Here is a 21669-nt window from a genome sequence, read left to right as displayed (position 1 = left end):
TTAGTTTCTCAATCTCATGGGATCTGCTATAATCATGTACTAGGTAACATCTTGGGGGTGGGTGTATAAGTTACACACAGTTTGCCAGAGAACAAGTATTTAGGAGTCAGGTGTGACACGAGTGATTCAGAACTTTTATTTCCCCAATGTGATCTCACAGGAATCTCTTCTTAAAGAGAAATATAACAAAATTCATGAAATGTTCCCAAGTGTGTGCAAAAGGTGCAGCCCCATACACACAGATATATATCTTCACACCACCTGAACTTTCTTCTCCGCACTCCTCAGTGTGAAACTTTGATCACGAAGAATAAATAACACAGGCTCCTGAACGTGACCTTTGTAAAACCGGCTTTATATCTCTGTCCTGATTAGTGCAGCGTGGGAATCCTGCCGAGTAGCTAAATGCAGCTGCACGGGTTCTACATTAGAGCAATTAGCCAAGCTAGGCAATATTAGTTGTCTGAAGTGGGACTGCACCTTTAATCTGTTTATTTTTGCGTTGCCCCCAGTGGCAAAAAGCGGTTGTGCTTCTCCTGCTCATATGACCTTTACAGATAATACTGTATGCTGGCAGAACCCATTCTCAGGAGGTGGTGTACACAGAAACCTTTCCCAGTAGAGGACATGCACTGGAGAGTGAGTGACTGAACACACCATGAGTCACTCATTCCTCAGTGTAATCGTAGGGGTGACCAATTTCCCCTCCCTTTTCTGAACTCCAATTTCTTGAATGAGTCCCCTCCCACTTCCATTAAACATGCTGCAGTATATAGCAGTGCTGAAAATGATCCCACATGTGCAACCGGATGAAGTTCTGTTATGAGGGTTTCGCCGAGAATGTCCTGCCTTATAATGGTGTGCGGTCAAAAGCAGGGCATAGGATCAGTGCCATGCTCTGCAGGGTTTGGCTTAACCCTCTAATACTGTGCTGTGTAGTGATACTCCACATCATACAAGGCATCGCGTTCGTTTTGAGATTGATGCGGGTAGAAAGTTCTCGCGGAGAATGGAAGTGCAGAGATGCGCTGTATCATTATACAACCACAATTTCCAAGTCTACAGCATTTGTTTAGATGAGCGGAGTCATACTCAGTCATGCGTCATACTGCAGCATGAAACAATTCCTGGGAAGGGTCCTCAGGCTATGCCACTTTAAGCAGGTCAGGAGTAGCCGCCTCTTGTAACTAACAAAATTCCCGAATGTTCATCATGGGACCGATTGGGGGGGGTGGGAGGGGGGGAAATGGAGTGGAAGAGGAGATTGTGTGACATCATAGGACAACACAACTGTATGAGGTCACAGAACGGCCCCATTGCATGAGTTGTTAAGCAACATCAAAAGGGTCCCTTCACAGGAGTCACCAAGCTGTGGGATGACTGTACGGCCCTCCTTAGCCATGTGATGTCACAAGACGGCCCCTTCTTAGCGGTGTGATGTTACCGGGGGGGTCAGATTCCAATTGATTGGAGGATTCGTCGCTCGTTGTCGTTTAGATGACCAGAGAACGCAGAGAAGCACGGCTGCTGAGCAAACTGCCGCAGGTAATCAGTCAGGTACGTCTGAGAGAGAGAGAGAGAGTTTGAGTGAGAGTGTGTGTGTGTGAGAATGAGAGAGTGAGTGTGTGTGTGTATGAGAATGAGAGAGTGAGAGAGTGAGTGAGTGTGTGTGGTCAGAAAGGAGACAACCCTGAGCAGTGAGAGAGCAGAGTTGAGATAGGACAGAAAGACAGCCCAGAGTGGGAGATATATGGAGGTGATCTAGTGAGTGGTTCAGATGTCACGTTGCCCCCTGCACTCACGCCTCCCTCCCACTCCTCACCTGCAGGTCAATTTGATACAGAGGATCCTTCAGCACGTCAGGATCGTCCTCCTCATCATCTTCATAATAATCATCATCTGTCAAGAGACAGTTACATCCAATGAATATGACAGACCGTGTGGGCTATGACAAGAACGTAAAAGGGATTAGTAAGGGAAACTTTTGCCACATTTAACTATCTGTAAGAGAGGGAATTACAACATGTCGGCAAGAATGTTACAATATCGGTGAATGTTATTAAATTATTACATGGCTCTGCATGTTATTATAAGGTTCTGGCAGTGAAAGGGTTATATATGACTGTCGAAAACACCCAATAAGGACGCAACTGTATTTAAATGGAGTAGGAAGGAAGCCGGATCCACTGTGGAAGGCAGCAACTGGTCTCTGTATATAGGCAAAAAGTGCTGTACACAGGTCACTCATGTGTATTATCAGGGAGCTGTAGGTGTCTTTACCGTATTTATTGCTTGAAAGGATATCCGACAGCAGCTGCCCTGCCAAACCTTCATCTTCCTCCTCGTCTTCCCACATGTCATTGGCATCATCTGCAGAGAACACGCCACACAGAGGGAAACCACAGAATGAAAGGCAGAAGGGAGCTGTAACCCACGGAGTGAGTCTCTCCCCACCCTGCAGTGCCCCATCCCACCCCTGCAGTGCCCCTCCCCCCAAGCAAGGTGAATGTCGTCTCCCACCACAGGGCGAACTAGTTGGCCCCTCCACCTGCAAGGTGAAAGTATAAGAAACGTTCCCTCCCACCACATGGCGACCCAGACTGTCCTCTTCTGACAGGACTCATACCTCCGTCCCCTTGGATCCACTCCTCTGTGTGGCGGGTAGCGTTGGCCTCGATAACACTTGACAGCTCGTTAATTATCAGCTTGTAGATCTTAACAAGGAGGGGAATGGACGTCCAGCGCTCCGGATCTGACCGCGAGTAACAACGTTACAGTGAGGAACAGGGCACAGCAATAACAACGGTGCACAGTGTAGAGTGGTGCGGAGTATACCTTACCCTAGCGTCATTGTGTGTGCTCCCTCCCTGTGCTACAGTATAATAGTACCGTGGGCTCCCCTCCTTTTGCTGCAGTATATCAGTACTGAGCACATCTTCTTGTGCTGCAGTATAGAGTAGTACTGAGTAGTCCCCTCCATGTGCTGCAGTATAGATCAGTCTGAGTATTCCCCCTTATTTTGCTGCAGTATATATCAGTACTTGGTGCACCCCCTCATTGTGAGTGCCTCACTTCTGGCCGTCTTGGATCTGGTGCGGATCCCTTCCTCCATGTTGAAGATCTCCTCTCCCTTTACTTTGATGTCCTGCAGCCTTTTGTCATCAGCGGTGATTCCGAACTGCAGGATTTTACACAGCGCCACAGAGCTGGGAGGGGTAGGGAGGAACTAGATTACTAAACACAAACGCAATATTGGCACTCCTCCCCAGCCTCCTGGCAGTGCCCAACACCCCTGGTGATGCCCGCTCCGCCAACTAGTGTTCTGCCCGTTTCTCCATGTGATACCCAGACTACCGTCTTCTCCCCCCATGCGATGTCCACTGCCCGGCACCTCACCTGACTTTGCCCTCGTATTGCCCGTAGAACAGGTGCTGCCGGCTCATCCACTCGGACATTACAAACTCCAAGGCTGGTTTTCCTGTGGGGCCGGGAAGGCTGCAGAGGAACTCTAGGAGGGGCTCCAACTGTGAGTGTACGAGGTGTGCGAAGACCATGATCAGGGACTGATGGAGAGAGAGACCGCCACATACATCAGTACCGTCCCCTGCCCAGTCACTTGCTCCCTGTATGACACCGAGCGTCTCGGCGCGTCACTTTCCCACTGAGCTGCATATCACAGCATGTCACTTGCCCCCTGCATGACACCGAGCGTCTCGGTGCGTCCCCTTCCCACTGAGCTGCATAACACAGAGTATCACAGCATGTCACTTGCCCCCGGCTGTCACCTGCATGACACTGAGCGTCTCTGCCTGCTGCATCTTGCTGAGAATGGCTCTCAGAATCTGGTCCAGGTTTTCCCCCAGCTCACGGCCAGCTTTGGAAATGAGGGTGGACACGAGACGTCCTACGAAGGCCGCAGTGAATTCGGACGTTCGAGGGTCCAAGAGCTGACTGACCACCTGCATCACATACCAGAGTCCGCTGTGCCCCTGCTCATCCCGCCACTGAGCAACCTGCTCCAGGGCTACCGACACGTAGGCACGCAGACACTCCCCACCATTCTGCACAGAGAGAGGAGACATTATTTCCTGTGGGAACCTGCACTGCTCAGAAACATATATCTGACCCTCACTGTATTACAGGGAAACGCCACTACTGTGCAGAAAATAACCCATGGACACCAGGAGGACACTGCCCTTTATTATCACTGAAATCTGATAAGAAAAGAGGAACCCACGTTTCTGCAGAGTGTACTGTTTACCATGAGCAGAATCTTCACAGTGGCGTTAACTGGGTAGATATACGAAGGGTATTTGGGGGAGGGGGTATGGGCATGTCATCTGGGGCATTTGGAGTGTATCTGCGTGGCGGCTGGAGGATATTTGGGGTACCTGCATTGTGGCGTTGTCATCTGTGCGCAGGGTGCACTGGGCCACAGTAGGGAAGCCCTGAAAGATGAGCAACTCGGAGAGGGGGGGCTTCGTGTTTCTCACCACCGTGGTCAGAATGTCGATGGATGTCTGGGAAAGAAGGACATGAGTGAGGAGAACCAACCTCAGAAAAGGGAGACGTAGGGTCCCGATACCAGTGCCAGCTTCATGTGATCTTGGCACCAAACAATTAGAATGTAAGCTCTTCAGGTTCCCTGCTTGTAAGGCCCCATTGGCCCGCACTCCGATTCCTCCTCCCCTCCACCACTCACCGCACAGAGCCCAGGCGGTATCTTGTCAGCGGGTGCTTGCATGATGCTGACCAGGGTAGGTATGAGCCTCATCTGCATAGCGCCCTGGCACCCCTCTATCTGTGCCAGCTCCTTAAAGATGTCCTGAGCCAGGGAGGCCACCACAGGATCTGAGAGATGCCATGAAAATAATGGGTCACACACGGATTCAGCTTGTCCCTACCCCCACAAGATGACAAAGCGACACAGACAGAAGGGACCTATGGTCCCGCAGGGTAATTCACCCCCTCCCAGAGCATCCCACACGCCCTCTTCTGGGCCGCACCATTGCTGTACTTGAGGAAGATGGCGATGGTGAAGGGGCAGATCTTGGCCTCTGCACTGGTGGTGAAAGCGGGGTCCACACTGCACACGATGCACAGCGTCTCCATAACCAGGTTCAGCACCTCGGAGGTGAACTGAGCAGCCAGGTGTATGAGGCCATCCAGGACGCTGGGCAGGAAAGGCTGCAGCACATGAGTGCTTTCCGAGATCTTCAGTTGGTCGCAGTACCTGAGACACAGAGTGAGAAGTGAGGAGAAACAGAGCGGAGGGCAGCAGACAGGGAGAATGGGAGCAGAGCCGAGACATACTTACCCCCAGATGGCCCTGACGGCAGAGATGCGCACAGAGGGTGGCTGGTTATCGTGTAATCCGCTCACTGTGGCCTGAAGGAACTGCTGGATCAGCTCCGGGGACATAGCAGCTGTAAACCGACTAGCTGCCCAGAGAGAGCGGCCCAGAAGGAAGGGAGAGACTGGAGGGAGGGAAGAGAGGCAGAGTTATACACCCACATTTGAGGGTGAGAGATCCAGGAGGAAGGGGTAGTTCGTCCCTGAACAGCAGCACTGTACACTATGTACAATGGCAGGTACACCACACCCTAATATAACAGCATTATACACTCCACCGTTCAACACAACCACTCCGCAGCGCACACACCTGATAGGTTAAGGTCGGACAGGATGACGCTGGTCAGGAACCCGTGCATATCAAACTGAACCCGTCCGCTCTGCACACCATCTGTGAGCACGGACTTCACTGAACCCAGAGCCAACATGCAGGCCTCATGTATCTTCCACCTGTAAACAGAGACAGTCGGTTATATACACACATATATACACACACACACACACACACACACACAAGCCTCATGTATCATCCATTTGTATACACATGTGCACAGACAGTTATATACACATACATAGCTGTATACAGCACAATTACACTCTATATAGGGACACTTTGGAGAATGGGGGTTGGGCAGAGGGGGTAAAGCCCCTAATTACTGGGGTTCACATTCTATCCATAATCAGGACCCGGTATGAATGGTAAGTGTACGTTTATCAGAACACCCATGTCTGTATTTACCAGTGTTCTGCTCCCTGGCTCTTGTTCTGCTCTGCCTCCTGCAGGTGACGCGTGGCAGCAGCAGCCAGTGCTGTCGCGCTTTCATTCTGGAACTCACTAGACACGGCCTGGAGACCAGATGGCGAGAGGAAGAGAGGAAGGTAGAGGTGAAACAGGTCGAAGGGGGCAGAGGGCGAGAGCACACAGGCATCAGACCCAGACAAACAATGTGGAGCTCGTCCCCTGTGTACGTCCCCAAGGGAGGAATCACATCATGGTGTGACGATAGGGGGTTACCAGCCATCAAATAAAAGGTTAAACCCGTTTTGGTTACCCCTGATCCGTGTATAAGGGTCCAAGAGAGTTAGCTCTTGGGCCCAGTAACATTCTACCATGCCAGCAAGCAGGGATTGCTAGGGTGGGTGTTTCGAGGGGGGTTTGTGGAGGATCCGTTAACATAATGTACCTAGGAGGTTGGGGTCCGGAGTTGTCTGTTCCCCCACAAATATACCCGGGAATCATGCTCGATTCTCAGACACATGTATGCACATTGTCCTGGCAATGTCTCCCCTTGAAAACGCAAGCGCGACTCATCACAAGGGTACCCTGCTTCAGCACAGCCCAGAAAGACGAATGAGGCACAGGGATGAATAGATATCCCTGCAGCTGAGGGAATCCCTTGGTTAAGGGGGGTACCACAGCTAGTGCCAAGGTGACCCACAACCAATGTAGGGTTTGTGGGTGCCCCAACCGTATAGAAGGTTGAAGGCGAATTTGGAGAGTCCAGACTGAGTGCAAAATATAGTGTGTGGGAATAAGGCAGGTAGAAATAAAAGTACATCTTTCTTCTTCTGTTCCCTGTACCCAGAGACTCAGAAGTATTTTACAAACTTACCCTAATGTATTAAAATAGACTTTATTAAATGTAATGTGTTTTTACATTCGGAACCAATGTACAAACAGGCAGCCCGAGCAAACCCCTAGGCGCCGCTAAGTCTGCTGGACATGGGAGTTCAAAGCAGGAGGAGGATACCAGAGGTGAGAATAGCATTTTTTTAACCACACACACTATGTATATACACTTTCCCTAAGGTAGTGCACTGCTCCAGTTACACATACCTCCCCTTTCGGGTTTAGAGAGTTTTTTATGGTATAATGATGTAATCGGCTGCACCTTATTAGACCTGAAGCTAGTATTAACTACGGTCTTTAGATAATGTATTATTTATAGGTGCATTATTGAGCTTTGCATCTATTTCCCCATTGGGTATTACCATCAACGCTGAGTTTAACCATTTAATCCCTATCACTTGACAAGTACTGCACTGTGTCACAGTGTTTATTATTAAAAAGGGATTATTGGTATTTCGTCTCATTGTTAGCTTGATTTTTTTAATTACTGTTACACTTACAATTGGTAATATATGTTTTAAGTAATATTATTAAAAGTTACATCTTAATTGTCAGTGGTGTGCATTTAAGTGAATTTTTCTTTGAGCACACTGTCTTGTGTGCTCACTATTTCGCCGATTCACTTTCAGTTCAGTTTGCACCCACTTATTATAATTATAGATTATTTTATTTGTTAATTGGTATGGCCTTTAATTGATCACTCCCTATCACCACTCCCTTTCCTCTATAGAGTTCCCTGCACCTAGGAAAGTTTCGTTTTCAACCCCAGTCCCAAAGTAAGTGTGTCTTTTTGTCTGTATTTTGTGTATCATTATGTGTAAGCGAATTTATGCGAACAAACTACAATTTATTTCATTAGCTTGTTTTGCTCAATGAATGATCCTGGTAAAAAAAAGTGTAAATAACCTTGTCTCCCTTGACACATGGTGACCCTGATATCTGCAGGAAGTAGCTCACACACCTCAAATATACCCTCAGTGTTAAAAGAAACATCAATAGGTGTGGCGCGGAATCTCAACATACTGCAACCTTTCTATGCCTTACCAGTCTGTCCCACAGATGTCCATGAGCCAGAGGACCATTTTTTTTTCTGCGCCTCAACACTGTGTGAACACCGCTCTTCCCCAAACTGCTCCCGTTTCTATACCCCAGGCTCTCACACACCAAGTAATGAATGTCAGGGTTCACAGCGCTTCCTGTCCATCCCACCCAAAGTAAAGGATTAAGCTCATCCCAGTTCTTCCCTTCCATCCCCCTCTTCTCCCCCCCCCCCCCCAGGGCAACATTTCACCCCCCCCCAGGCAGAGGATAGAGGTCCCAACCCTCCTCCCCCCCCCCTTTCTCCCCATTCTACACTCCCAGAGCAGAGGACCTGGGGTCGCTCACTCACCAGCAGAAGGTCCTGTGCAGCGATACGGACAGTGTATGAAAAGGTATCATCATCTTCATCCTCCACAAACTGCTGGGGATTTGCCGTCCAGACCTTAATCTGATGGAAACAGCAGGGAACGGACATTACAACTCAGTCTCATCTCCCGCTGTCTCCAGTGCAAAGTTGCAGTACAGGCTCCTGGGAACATAGGATCGATGCGAATAGCGCTACACTATATAAACAGCTCCACCATGACACTTCTTACAGGTGTATACATCCCGATTGCCCTTGCGCGTACCCTTTACTACACATGTACAAGCTCTCTGCCCTTGCCTCTCACACTGCTGTGGGTGACTGAGCATGTTCAAGGTATCTTAACATTCCCAACGGTCCCATTTTATTTTATATACCCGACTCCACCTGTCACAGTTTTGCTCTATCATGCCAGCTTTGTAACTCTGCCCCTGTATTATATACACATGCACAGCTGTATACAGCATAATTACACTGTTACATTGGAGGGATACGTTGGAGAATGGGGGAGTGGGAGGAGGAGGGCAAAGGGGGTAAAGGCTCGAATGTCTTTGCCTCTCGATTACTGGGGGAACACCTACTATCCATAAACAGGATCCTGGATTAGCGCAGCTCAGGGAGGTTCTCACCTGCTCCTCCGTGATCTGCATGTACAGGATGATGTAATAGATCAGCTCGGGAAGTGCTTTTTTAACGGTGCTTTTAAACTTGTTTTCCAGCAAGGTGTGCACGAACTCGAAGATACCGAACACCAGGTTCTCAAAACCTAAAACCTCTCCTGAAAAGGGAAAAATTAGAAATGTAATAAGTAGCAAAAACTACATATGTATTTATTACATGGAAAACACGGATATAAAGGAACAGAAACATAGATAATATTATACTCATACTATCTATTCACATACTGTACATTCTACAGTCATTTTAAATATCACTATAGCAATATTTTATCAATAATCTATGAATTCCTAAGCCGACATGTGGATTCACTTATCGTATGTGTGCATGTGATTGGATGGACATATCCATAAATTGGGCAGATGATTCAGTAACCCTAATAACAGTAATGGAAAGCAGCAGAAACATGAACTGAAGGGATGCTTGTTAAATCCACATCAACATGAGCAGTGGAGGACGGATCCACGAGCGACTCGGCTGATTCACATGTTAAATCTGTCCCGGGATCAAAAAAAATCTCACCGTCTGAATCCACAGGATCCTCCACATCCTCTGTGTCATTTACTTCTGTCCTCACGTAAGTGCGGGGGGCTAAGAAAAATCTTTTCAAAAACAGCAGAAAAGTAAAATACACTTAAATCCCATGTGTACGGGACAAACCGACTGGGAACAACCACCAGAAGGCATAGTGGCAAACGTCAGCTTGACCACACAGCAACTACCCTACATTAAAATGATCTTCCGCTCAAAAGATCACAATTCCCCAACATCGAAAGCTTACTGAGGCCCTGCTTTGGGGCATAGATGCTCAGAGGCCTCCCATTGGAGGAGGGGGATTCAGAACCCTGCCCTAGAAAAGAAGAATCAGAAAGGATATAATGCAGCGCTCTCAGTCAGCGTGTTCCATACGATGGGCAGGATTTGCTGCATCGAAGACACCATGTGCTTGGGGAAATTCTTCACCAGAGCCGTCACCGCCTGTGAGACCAAGGAGGTGTGAAAGGTGTGCAAAAATGTAAATAGATATTCTTGTGGATAGTCATTAGCTAGTTCTGGTTGCAAGAGAGCCGACACCTCTTATACGGTTAGTCTCTCTCACTTTGTATTGATGAGCTTCAGTAGAACTTTGGAATGTGAAAACAGTTAAGATAAGGCTGATACAGGGATGGGTGGCCGGTGGCTCACGGTCGGGATCTGTAGTATAGTACAGTATGGTTAAATCTGAGAGACATGGAGTGTACCAGGAGTGAACTACTGGGGAAAAAAAAAAAGTATTGATTGAGTGTTTAATATGAATGACTAATATGACATTGTGATAAACAATATAAAAGTAATTGTTTTCATTAATTTCTTTGTAAAGGGTCTGCCATCTCACTGTTGCCCTGTGCTTTTTAGTGCAGTAAAAACGGCTTTTTATACCCAAACAAAAACCTATTTTTAATTGAGCCTTTTAAATCACATTGCCTATTTGGATTAGCGACTAGTAATGGGAAATTGGTTGCCAAGAACATCCCACTGGCGAGTTAGTCTGATGCACACGTGTTACACGGTACCCTCGCCTCTCAAGTGATAAGGGTTCCCCAGTCACAGCTTACCTACTGATCCCCACTCTTACAGGAGAAAAATGGCAGAGATGTTGGGAGCTGTAACTGCTCCCCTTTCACCCTACTCACAGAGCGCCTGTGCCAAATCCAAAACACATGGCACAGACACCGACTGTACCTTTAACACCTCCATCTTTAGCCCGCTGTCAGACGTGGGGCCGTCCAGCATCTGCAAGGCCTGGACAAATGCCTCTGTGAACTGCTGCACCACAGGGAAGATCAGAGCACGAGCAGCACCCTGCAGGGCAGGTACAGGGATCATATATACATACACATATCATACACACGAAAAAAGTTTGTGAACGCCAATCATAATTACAGAAATTCCATAGCTTTTCCATGATAACTTTTTTCAATCAAAAGCATTTATTTTCTTAAATATCCATTAGGATTTATATTAACCAAATGTCATATCTTTTGAAACAAAATGATGTATGAATTATTAGACAAACAATGAGTAATTAAGGGTCAAGATATGTGAAAAAGTGAAACCCTGGTTTTATCAGCTAATTTAAAGAGGATAATTAGAATTGGGTGTTTAAACAATTAGGTTGATCTTCAGGGGCGAGTTTGGGAGGCGCTACCTGATATAAAGATCAGAAACCTTGTGAGTTTGGTCTTTACCATACAGGTGTGTGGAAACACGTCATGTCACAATCAAAATAAAGCTCTGAGGACCTAAGAAAAGCCGTTATTGATGGTCAGTCTTGAAAGGGTTAGAAAACCATAAGGATTTGGGGCTCCACCAATCCACTGTCAGACAAATGTAGAAAGTTCAAGACCACCGTCACCCTACCCAGGAGTGGTCGTCCTACCAATCTTTCCAAAAACAAACTGGCAAATCATCCAGGAAGTCACAAAGAAACCCAAGGATCTGCAGGCCACTCTCGCCTTGGCTAATGTGAGTGTTCATGACTCAACCATCAGAAAAAAATTGAACAAGAACGGTGTCCATGGAAGGATAGCCAGGAGGAAACCACTACTCTCTAAAAAGAACATTGCTGCCGTCTGAAGTTTGCCAAAGAGCACATAGATAATCCACAAGACTTCTGGAACAATGTTCTCTGGACAGACGAATCAAAAAGGTAGAACTTTTTGAGAAACGTTGTGTTTGTCGAAAACCAAACACTGCGTTCGAACAGAAGAACCTCATCCCAACTGTCAAACATAGGGGTGGGAGTGTGATGGTTCGGGGCTGCTTTGCTGCCGCAGGACCTGGACGGCTTGCCATCATTGACAACCATGAATTCTGCATTGTATCAGAAGATTCTGGAGGAGCATGTCAGCCCATCCGTCTGTGAGCTGAAGCGAGTCATGCAGCAAGACAATGATACTAAACATAGAAGCAGATCTAAACAAAAGAATGGCAGTAGAAGAAGAAATTCTGTGTTTTAGAATGGCCTAATCAAAGTCCGGACCTAAGTCCATACGAGGAAGCCCTCAAATGTTGCTGAGTTGAAGCAGTTTTGTAAGGAGGAATGAGCTAAAATTTCTCAAAATAGCTGAGAGAACGACCAGAAGTTAAAGCAGGGGTGCACGAGCAGCGTGAGGAGAGCAGGCAGGGGAGCGCAGACAAAAACTTTGCACATCCCTAAGTTACAGGAAACGCTTAGTTGAAGTTATTGTTGCTCAAGGGGACTGAATGTACGTTCACATACTTTTTCACACATGTATATTGAATGTTTAATATTTTGGGAATAAATAAATGTTGAAAAAGTATCATGTTTTTGTCTCATTTGTTTGATCAGGTTATCTTTATTATTAAACAGGTACTGGGAGATAAAGAACCCCAATGGAGAGCACTCAAACAAGTACACAAATCACAGTGTGTTTGATTGGAGGAAGTCTAAGGTGATATGAGAAGTGAATGAGTTAAAATAACATTTTAAATCGGAGTAATAACTCAACTAAAATAACTGGAACACTGGGTTACCAGAGTAAAGAAGACTCAATACAGAGCAAAAAAAGCGCAGCGAAAATAAAATATACACCAATTCTCATGTGTAAGGTGTGGGCTATCACCCTTGATGATATGTGCAGGGTGTAGCTAGGTGGATAATTAACCCATTGTTGCCTATGTCTGCTGTTTAAAGACACAGGTGCAGCCACTTAGCTAGGATAGAATGTCTCTCATATAGGCAAGTATGGGTAGTACAGCCTGTCTATCTGCTACTAAATTGTTAGAAAGCACATAGACCCGGTTAGTGTCAGTAGTAATGAACTATCACAGAGATTGCAATAACCACTCTGTATAGCTTGTAAGTAGAGTTCGTTATCTTTATTATTAGAACTTAGATTAAGATGCAATAACATTTTAGTTTTGAAATACGTGAAAATTCTAAATGGTTCACAAACACATACATACATACATACCATACATACATACATTCATACATACAACATTGAATATATTCAGCACTCAGGTCTTATAGATTTATTAACCAAAACTCATTATTTTGGTTCTCAACAGGGACTTCTCTTAAGAGCAGAACAGAACGTAGTGCTGTGCTTGAGAAAGGTCCCTGCTGAAGACTGAAATGTTGATAAACTTGTGCTTAATAAATCACTCATTTAAGATCTTAGAGTACTGGCCATTACATTTGAAGTCATTTTATTTGTGGAGCACCCAAACCATTTATGAAAGGATGCACATACACTCAGAGGGGTAGATAGAGCGGGAGAGATTTTGAAATGTATGTCAACACGTATGGATGTATACATACAGGACACAGAGTGAACAGGGTGACCAGACACCACACTATATATAGGAACATGTAAAATACAGACACGTTTGCATGTATACACAAGCACATGTTGTAATGAGCAGTATACGCTCAGGCGCAGTACTGCTGAAAGCTAGCTCCTCTCACCTTTTCCACCTCCTCCATGTTACAGACCATATGGGCGCACGTGGTGAAGATCTCTACAGCACGAGATCGAGTTCGAATCCCGTACACCTGAGAACATAAACATTATATCACACATGACTTCTGAACCCTGAGCTGCCCTTAACCTATCACCAGCAACTTGAGCCCTGTCACTGTATATACTCTCATGGATACAAGCACTATTGATGGGGGTGGGGGACCTCACATGTTACAAGTTACATGCCTCTACCCTTCCCCTGGAGGGAGACATCACACACACATACGACATACCTCGGCCAAGGTGAAGATTTTGTACATCTCTGGAAGAATGACAGGGGCTACCAGAGGCATCTGTGTGTCTGTCACCTCCCGGGTGAACTCTGGGGAGAGCAAGCAGAGGAATGAGGGAGAGGCGCGTGCACCGGTATGTAGATCTGGGGGGGGCCGGACGGGGAAGAGAAGAGCAGGACGGCCGGACGGGGAAGAGGAGAGCAGGGGGGGTGGGGGGGAAGAGGAGAGCAGGGGGGGTGGGGGGGGAGACGGACGGACGGGGAGACGGACGGACGGGGAGACGGACGGACGGGGAGACGGACGGACGGACGGGGAGACGGACGGACGGACGGACGGGGAGACGGACGGACGGGGAGACGGACGGACGGGGAGACGGGGAGACGGACGGACGGGGAGACGGGGAGACGGACGGGGAGACGGGGAGACGGACGGGGAGACGGACGGGGAGACGGGGAGACGGGGAGACGGACGGGGAGACGGGGAGACGGACGGGGAGACGGGGAGACTGACGGACGGACGGGGAGACGGACGGACGGACGGGGAGACGGGGAGACTGACGGACGGACGGGGAGACGGACGGACGGGGAGACTGACGGACGGACGGGGAGACGGGGAGACTGACGGACGGACGGGGAGACGGGGAGACGGACGGACGGGGAGACGGACGGACGGGGAGACTGACGGACGGACGGGGAGACGGGGAGACTGACGGACGGACGGGGAGACTGACGGACGGATGGGGAGACGGGGAGACTGACGGACGGACGGGGAGACTGACGGACGGGGAGACGGGGAGACTGACGGACGGGGAGACGGGGAGACGGACGGGGAGACGGGGAGACGGGGAGACTGACGGACGGGGAGACGGGGACGGGGAGACGGGGAGAGGGAGACGGGGAGACTGACGGACGGACGGGGAGACTGACGGACGGACGGGGAGACTGACGGACGGACGGGGAGACTGACGGACGGACGGGGAGACTGACGGACGGACGGGGGCGGCGAGGACGGGGGGGGCGGCGAGGACGGCAAGAAGGACGGGGGGGGGGCGGCGAGAAGGACGGGGGGGCGGCGAGAAGGACGGGGGGGCGGCGAGAAGGACGGGGGGGCGGCGAGAAGGACGGGGGGGGGGGGCGGCGAGAAGGACGGGGGGGAGGGGGCGGCGAGAAGGAAGGGGGGGCGGCGAGAAGGACGGGGGGGGCGGCGAGAAGGACGGGGGGGTGGCGAGAAGGACGGGGGGGTGGCGAGAAGGACGGGGGGGGTGGCGAGAAGGACGGGGGGGCGGCGAGAAGGACGGGGGGGCGGCGAGAAGGATGGGGGGGGGCGGCGAGAAGGACGGGGGGCGGCGAGAAGGACGGGGGGGGGCCAGAAGGATGGGGGGGGGGCGAGAAAGACGGGGGGCGGCGAGAAGGAGGGGGGCGGCGAGGACGGGGGGGGCGAGAAGGACGGGGGGGACGCGAGAAGGACGGGGGGGCGCGAGAAGGACGGGGGGGGGGGGCGCGAGAAGGACGGGGGGGGGGGCGAGAAGGACGGGGGGGGGCGAGAAGGACGGGGGGGGGCGAGAAGGACGGGGGGGCGGCGAGAAGGACGGGGGGGCTGCGAGAAGGATGGGGGGCTGCGAGAAGGTTGGGGGGGAGAGTGGAGGTGGGTAGGTACCTGTCAGCACTCTCATAGCTCCGTGCACAGCGCTGACGTCACCGCTCACCAGCATCTCCATGAGCAGATTGAAGAGCTGTGGCCAGGCCTCAGGCCAGTCCCAGTGTGCGATGGCAGACACAGCGTACGCCACACTAGAGCGCACTTTACTGATCGACTCACGCAACCCCCCAGGGAGTAGATGACGGATCGCTGCTTTGGCCTGGAGGGAAGTAACGCAGTAGCATGAGCACACACAGTTGTGTAGCAGGAGGATTCCTTACCCTACATCACGAGGATCTCAGATGTGGGATCTCTCTACGTCAGATTACTCACCCTTTCTGTGGTCTCCGGGGATCTGAACTTCTCTGAGTGAGAACACCAGTGATTCTCCACGTACTGCTTCAAAACCACCGAGGCCAGCTGGAAAACAAGACACAGGGAATCCGCTCTTAGACAAAGGCGCCCCAGCCTGTCAGACACAAGCCACAAATACTCCCGCTGTCTCTCACCTGTCGGATGGCCAGAGCACCCTGCGGATCCACGGTTAGTTCTGCTAAATGAACCCCGAACTCTGAAACACATGAATGAGAACGCAGTTGGTTTAGGGATGTATGTGACAAAAAGGGATGGGGGGGGGGGGCAGGCTGTGGGAGGAAAGCAGGGTACCTCAAGATGGGGGGAAGAGGAAAGCAGGGTACTGCAAGACGGGGGGAGGGGGTACTGCAAGACGGGGGGAGGGGGTACTGCAAGACGGGGGGAGGGGGTACTGCAAGACGGGGGGAGGGGGTACTGCAAGACGGGGGGAGGGGGTACTGCAAGACGGGGGGAGGGGTTTCTGCAAGACGGGGGGAGGGGGTTCTGCAAGACGGGGAGGGGGTACTGCAAGACAGTGGGGGGGGAGGGGGTACTGCAAGACAGTGGGGGGGGTACTGCAAAACAGTGGGGGGGAGGGGGTACTGCAAGACAGTGGGGGGGGAGGGGGTACTGCAAGACAGTGGGGGGGGTACTGCAAAACAGTGGGGGGGAGGGGGTACTGCAAGACAGTGGGGGGGAGGGGGTACTGCAAGACAGTGGGGGGGAGGGGGTACTGCAAGACAGTGGGGGGAGGGGGTACTGCAAGACAGTGGGGGGGAGGGGGCACTGCAAGACAGTGGGGGGGAGGGGGTACTGCAAGACAGTGGGGGGGAGGGGGTACTGCAAGACAGTGGGGGGGAGGGGGTACTGCAAGATAGTGGGGGGGGGTAATGCAAGACAGTGGGGGGGAGGGGGTAATGCAAGACAGTGGGGGGGAGGGGGTAATGCAAGACAGTGGGGGTTGGGGAGGGGGTACTGCAAGACAGTGGGGGGCGGCGAAGGACGGGGGGTGGCGAGAAGGACGGGGGGGTGGCGAGAAGGACGGGGGGGTGGCGAGAAGGACGGGGGGTGGCGAGAAGGACGGGGGGGTGGCGAGAAGGACGGGGGGGTGGCAAGAAGGGGAAGACGGGTGGGGGGGGGAGGGTGTACCGCAAGAAGGGGAAGACGGGTGGGGGGGGGAGGGTGTACCGCAAGAAGGGGAAGACGGGTGGGGGGGGGAGGGTGTACCGCAAGAAGGGGAAGACGGGTGGGGGGGGGGAGGGTGTACCGCAAGAAGGGAAAGACGGGTGGGGGGGGGGGGGAGGGTGTACCGCAAGAAGGGGAAGACGGGTGGGGGGGGAGGGTGTACCGCAAGAAGGGGAAGACGGGTGGGGGGGGAGGGTGTACCGCAAGAAGGGGAAGACGGGTGGGGGGGGGGGGGGTGTACCGCAAAAAGGGGAAGACGGGGGGGGGGGGGTGTACCGCAAGAAGGGGAAGACGGGGGAGGTGTACCGCAAGAAGGGGAAGACGGGGGAGTGTACCGCAAGAAGGGGAAGACGGGAGGGGTGTACCGCAAGAAGGGGAAGACGGGAGGGGTGTACCGCAAGAAGGGGAAGACGGGAGGGGTGTACCGCAAGAAGGGGAAGACGGGAGGGGTGTACCGCAAGAAGGGGAAGACGGGAGGGGTGTACCGCAAGAAGGGGAAGACGGGAGGGGTGTACCGCAAGAAGGGGAAGACGGGAGGGGTGTACCGCAAGAAGGGGAAGACGGGAGGGGTGTACCGCAAGAAGGGGAAGACGGGAGGGGCGTACCGCAAGAAGGGGAAGACGGGAGGGGCGTACCGCAAGAAGGGGAAGACGGGGGAGGGGCGTACCGCAAGAAGGGGAAGACGGGGGAGGGGGGTACCGCAAGAAGGGGAAGACGGGGGAGGGGGGTACCGCAAGAAGGGGAAGACGGGGGAGGGGCGTACCGCAAGAAGGGGAAGACGGGGGAGGGGCGTACCGCAAAAAGGGGAAGACGGGGGAGGGGCGTACCGCAAGAAGGGGAAGACGGGGGAGGGGGGGTACCGCAAGAAGGGGAAGACGGGGGAGGGGGGTACCGCAAGAAGGGGAAGACGGGGGAGGGGGGTACCGCAAGAAGGGGAAGACGGGGGAGGGGGGTACCGCAAGAAGGGGAATACGGGGGAGGGGGGTACCGCAAGAAGGGGAAGACGGGGGGGGGGGGGTACCGCAAAAAGGGGAAGACGGGGGAGGGGCGTACCGCAAGAAGGGGAAGACGGGGGGAGGGGGGTACCGCAAGAAGGGGAAGACGGGGGAGGGGGGTACCGCAAGAAGTGGAATACGGGGAGGGGGGGTACCGCAAGAAGGGGAAGACAGGGGGGGGTACCGCAAGAATGGGAAGACGGGGGGGGGGGGGGGGGTGTACCGCAAGAAGGGGAAGACGGGGGGGGGGGTGTACCGCAAGAAGGGGAAGACGGGGGAGGTGTACCGCAAGAAGGGGAAGACGGGGGAGTGTACCGCAAGAAGGGGAAGACGGGAGGGGGGTACCGCAAGAAGGGGAAGACGGGGGGGGGGGGTACCGCAAAAAGGGGAAGACGGGGGAGGGGCGTACCGCAAGAAGGGGAAGACGGGGGGAGGGGGGTACCGCAAGAAGGGGAAGACGGGGGAGGGGGGTACCGCAAGAAGTGGAATACGGGGAGGGGGGTACCGCAAGAAGGGGAAGACAGGGGGGGGTACCGCAAGAATAGGAAGACGGGGGGGGGGGTGTACCGCAAGAAGGGGAAGACGGGGGAGGGGGGTACCGCAAGAAGGGGAAGACGGGGGAGGGGCGTACCGCAAGAAGGGGAAGACGGGGGAGGGGCGTACCGCAAAAAAGGGAAGACGGGGGAGGGGCGTACCGCAAGAAGGGGAAGACGGGGGAGGGGGGTACCTCAAGAAGGGGAAGACGGGGGAGGGGGGTACCGCAAGAAGGGGAAGACGGGGGAGGGGGGTACCGCAAGAAGGGGAAGACGGGGAGGGGGGTACCGCAAGAAGGGAAAGACGGGGGAGGGGGGTACCGCAAGAAGGGGAATACGGGGGAGGGGGGGTACCGCAAGAAGGGGAAGACGGGGGGTACCGCAAGAAGGGGAAGACGGGGGGGGTACCGCAAGAAGGGGAAGACGGGGGAGGGGGGTACCGCAAGAAGGGGAATACGGGGGAGGGGGGTACCGCAAGAAGGGGAAGACGGGGGGGGGGGGGGGTACCGCAAGAAGGGGAAGACGGGGGGGAGGGGGGTACCGCAAGAAGGGGAAGACGGGGGGGGTCGGGGGGGTACCGCAAGAAGGGGAAGACGGGGGTACCGCAAGAAGGGGAAGACGGGGGGGTACCGCAAGAAGGGGAAGACGGGGGGGTACCGCAAGAAGGGGAAGACGGGGGGGTACCGCAAGAAGGGAAGATGGGGTACCGCAAGAAGGGGAAGACGGGGGCGGGGGGTGTACCGGAAGAAGGGGAAGACGGGGGGGGGGGTGTACCGGAAGAAGGGGAAGACGGGGGTACCACGGGCTGTAATGTGAGGTGGGCTAAACAAAGTGGAAGGAGGGCATAACACTAAGTGTATGAGTGTGTGTCTGTATGTGTATATATCCCCCTCATACACACACAGATCTATATACTGTACAAGCACCTATCTCGTCACGCTGTTACCACACTGCAGTGTTTCCCAACTCCAGTCCTCAGGGACCCCCAACAGGTCAGGTCTTAAGGATATCCCTGCTCCAGCACAGGGAGCTCAGTCAAAATGACTGAGCCGCTGATTGACCCACCTGTGCTGAAGCGGGGATATCCTTAAGACCTGACGGGGTTCCCTGAGGACTGGAGTTGGGAAACACTGCCCTACTGTATGTCTCCCTGGTCACTCACCCTCGGTCACCTCCAGCACTTTCAGCTGCTCCTCGGCGGCCGCCCGTACCTCGTGTCCCGGGGACAGGATTCCACTCAGTGTGTCTAGCAGCGCTTCCTTCAACCCTGCCTGAACCCCGGGAAGCCCCGGGCCCGCCTGCGGTGTCTGCGCCATCACACCGGGAGGACACAGAGCCGCGCAGCGGCCAGAGCGACTGACAGAAGCCGGTAGCAGACACGGTGCGCGCCAACACCACGCACGTAGGGGGCGGGTACACGCACGTAGGGGGCGGGTACACGCATACGCAGCTCCCGCGATACGGGGAGGAGTCTTCGTTGAAACGCTCAAGAGTTGGGTGGCCTTTTTTTTTTTTTATTTCAGCTAACTTTATTAGATGACAGTGAGAACACGTGGTGCTTCTTTGTATATTAAGTTTCACTGTACGTTACACAAAACATATCAAACCTACAAGTGATAGAATCAGTGAGATTTGTAGATCTCGGTGCACAATAGTGTGATTTATATGGAAAATGTCACGTTTTTATCAGTGACACTGGGTGTCTGTGGGAGCGCTGATTTATCAGTGACACTGACACCACATCAGAGCAACTCCAAATCAGTGGGAGGTAACAGGTATAGTTGTCTATATACGGTGCTGTTCAATGCATCACAAGCCTCTCTGGCAGCAAAAAGGTTGAAGAGAAGGCTTTATTGTAATAAAATACTACACATAAACGTTTCACACACACATCTCCGTATCACTGATTAATTAACCCAACTCTCCTCCCCTGCATGCATATGTTGATAGTGGGGTCCATCTATATATTACAATAGTCTGTGGTTTGTATTTACATAGAAAGTAACTAGTCTCTGTACCAGCCACACGGCATACCTGAGATTCCCCAGCTATTTCTCCTATCAGGAAGCAATAAAAGGCAGAGTTGCAATATTCCATGAGAGACAGAAGCCAGGAATCTTTTCCTGAGGAATCTCAAGAAACTGTAGCATCTCTAACAAGATAGAGCTTCCCATCACTTGTGTTTGCGCGCGCTTAAAGTCTTGTACAGTACTGGGAAAGGCAGCAGTGACGGCTCCATTTGTCTCAGACTCCACAAGTAAACCAGCCTTCTCCATTATTATTTCTTGGTGGCGAGTTGCTGCACTGGCAGCAAAAGTACAGTTGTGTGAAAAAGAAAGTACACCCTCTTTGAATTCGATGGTTTTACAGATCAGGACATAATAGCAATCATCTGTTCCGTAGCAGGTCTTAAAATGAGGTAAATACAACCTCAGATGAACAACAACACATGACATATTACACCGTCATCAAATGTGAGTGCGATACTTTCTCTGCTCAAACTGCTATCTACAGTATTACACTATTGTGTGTCTCTTCTCTCTATATATTTCCAATTCTGATGAGATTGTGCGCATTTGGAACCTTCCCCTTCAACTACTCAAGTGGCCCAGAACTAACCCACTTGTTATCCGGTGCGGCACCCATCAAGGGAATCTTTATACATTGGAACTATAACGTATCCTTTTTAGCTCACAGTACTTTTGCGCTTGTTCCTTCCCACTTCTCTATCACAATGCCAAGGAGGAAATACATCAGCAATGATCTTAGAGAAGCAATTGTTGCTGCCCATCAGTTTGGGAAGGGTTATAAGGCCATTTCCAAACAATTTAAAGTCCATCATTCTACAGTGAGAAAGATTATTCAAAAGTGGAAAACATTCAATACAGTTGCCAATCTTCCCAGGAATGAACGTCCCAGCAAATTCACGCCAAGGTCAGACCATGCAATGCTCAGAGAAATTGAAAAAAAAACAAGTTACATCTCAGACTCTACAGGCCTCAGCATGTTAAATTTTAAAGTTCATGACAGTACAATTAGAAAGGCTGAACAAGTATGGTTTGTTTGGAAGGGTTGCCAGGAGAAAGCCTCTTCTCTCTAAAAATAACATGGCAGCACGGCTTAGGTTTGCAAAGTTG

General features: G+C 51.8%; 1 protein-coding gene across 1 annotated transcript; it reads right to left on the bottom strand.

Annotated features, from left to right (window-relative positions):
- Positions 1-113: 113 nt before the first annotated feature.
- Positions 114-19948, bottom strand: IPO9 (importin 9). The gene is made up of 24 exons (XM_075613911.1): positions 19695-19948; positions 15975-16036; positions 15799-15885; positions 15484-15685; positions 13828-13916; positions 13540-13626; positions 10788-10907; positions 9943-10043; positions 9588-9646; positions 9017-9165; positions 8373-8471; positions 6092-6198; positions 5663-5802; positions 5318-5477; positions 5007-5233; positions 4703-4851; positions 4392-4520; positions 3786-4061; positions 3397-3563; positions 3073-3206; positions 2627-2752; positions 2281-2370; positions 1823-1899; positions 114-1563 (listed from the first exon to the last, which is right to left on the bottom strand). Exons 1-24 carry the CDS (start codon positions 19846-19848, stop codon positions 1453-1455), a joined length of 3102 nt encoding a protein of 1033 aa, XP_075470026.1. The 5' UTR covers positions 19849-19948; the 3' UTR covers positions 114-1452.
- Positions 19949-21669: the final 1721 nt, after the last annotated feature.

This window comes from Ascaphus truei, chromosome 9, assembly GCF_040206685.1.
Source record: "Ascaphus truei isolate aAscTru1 chromosome 9, aAscTru1.hap1, whole genome shotgun sequence".
Lineage (NCBI taxonomy): Eukaryota > Metazoa > Chordata > Amphibia > Anura > Ascaphidae > Ascaphus > Ascaphus truei.
The sequence above is the reverse complement of the archived record's forward strand: the minus strand, read 5'-3'. Positions and strand labels throughout refer to the sequence as shown.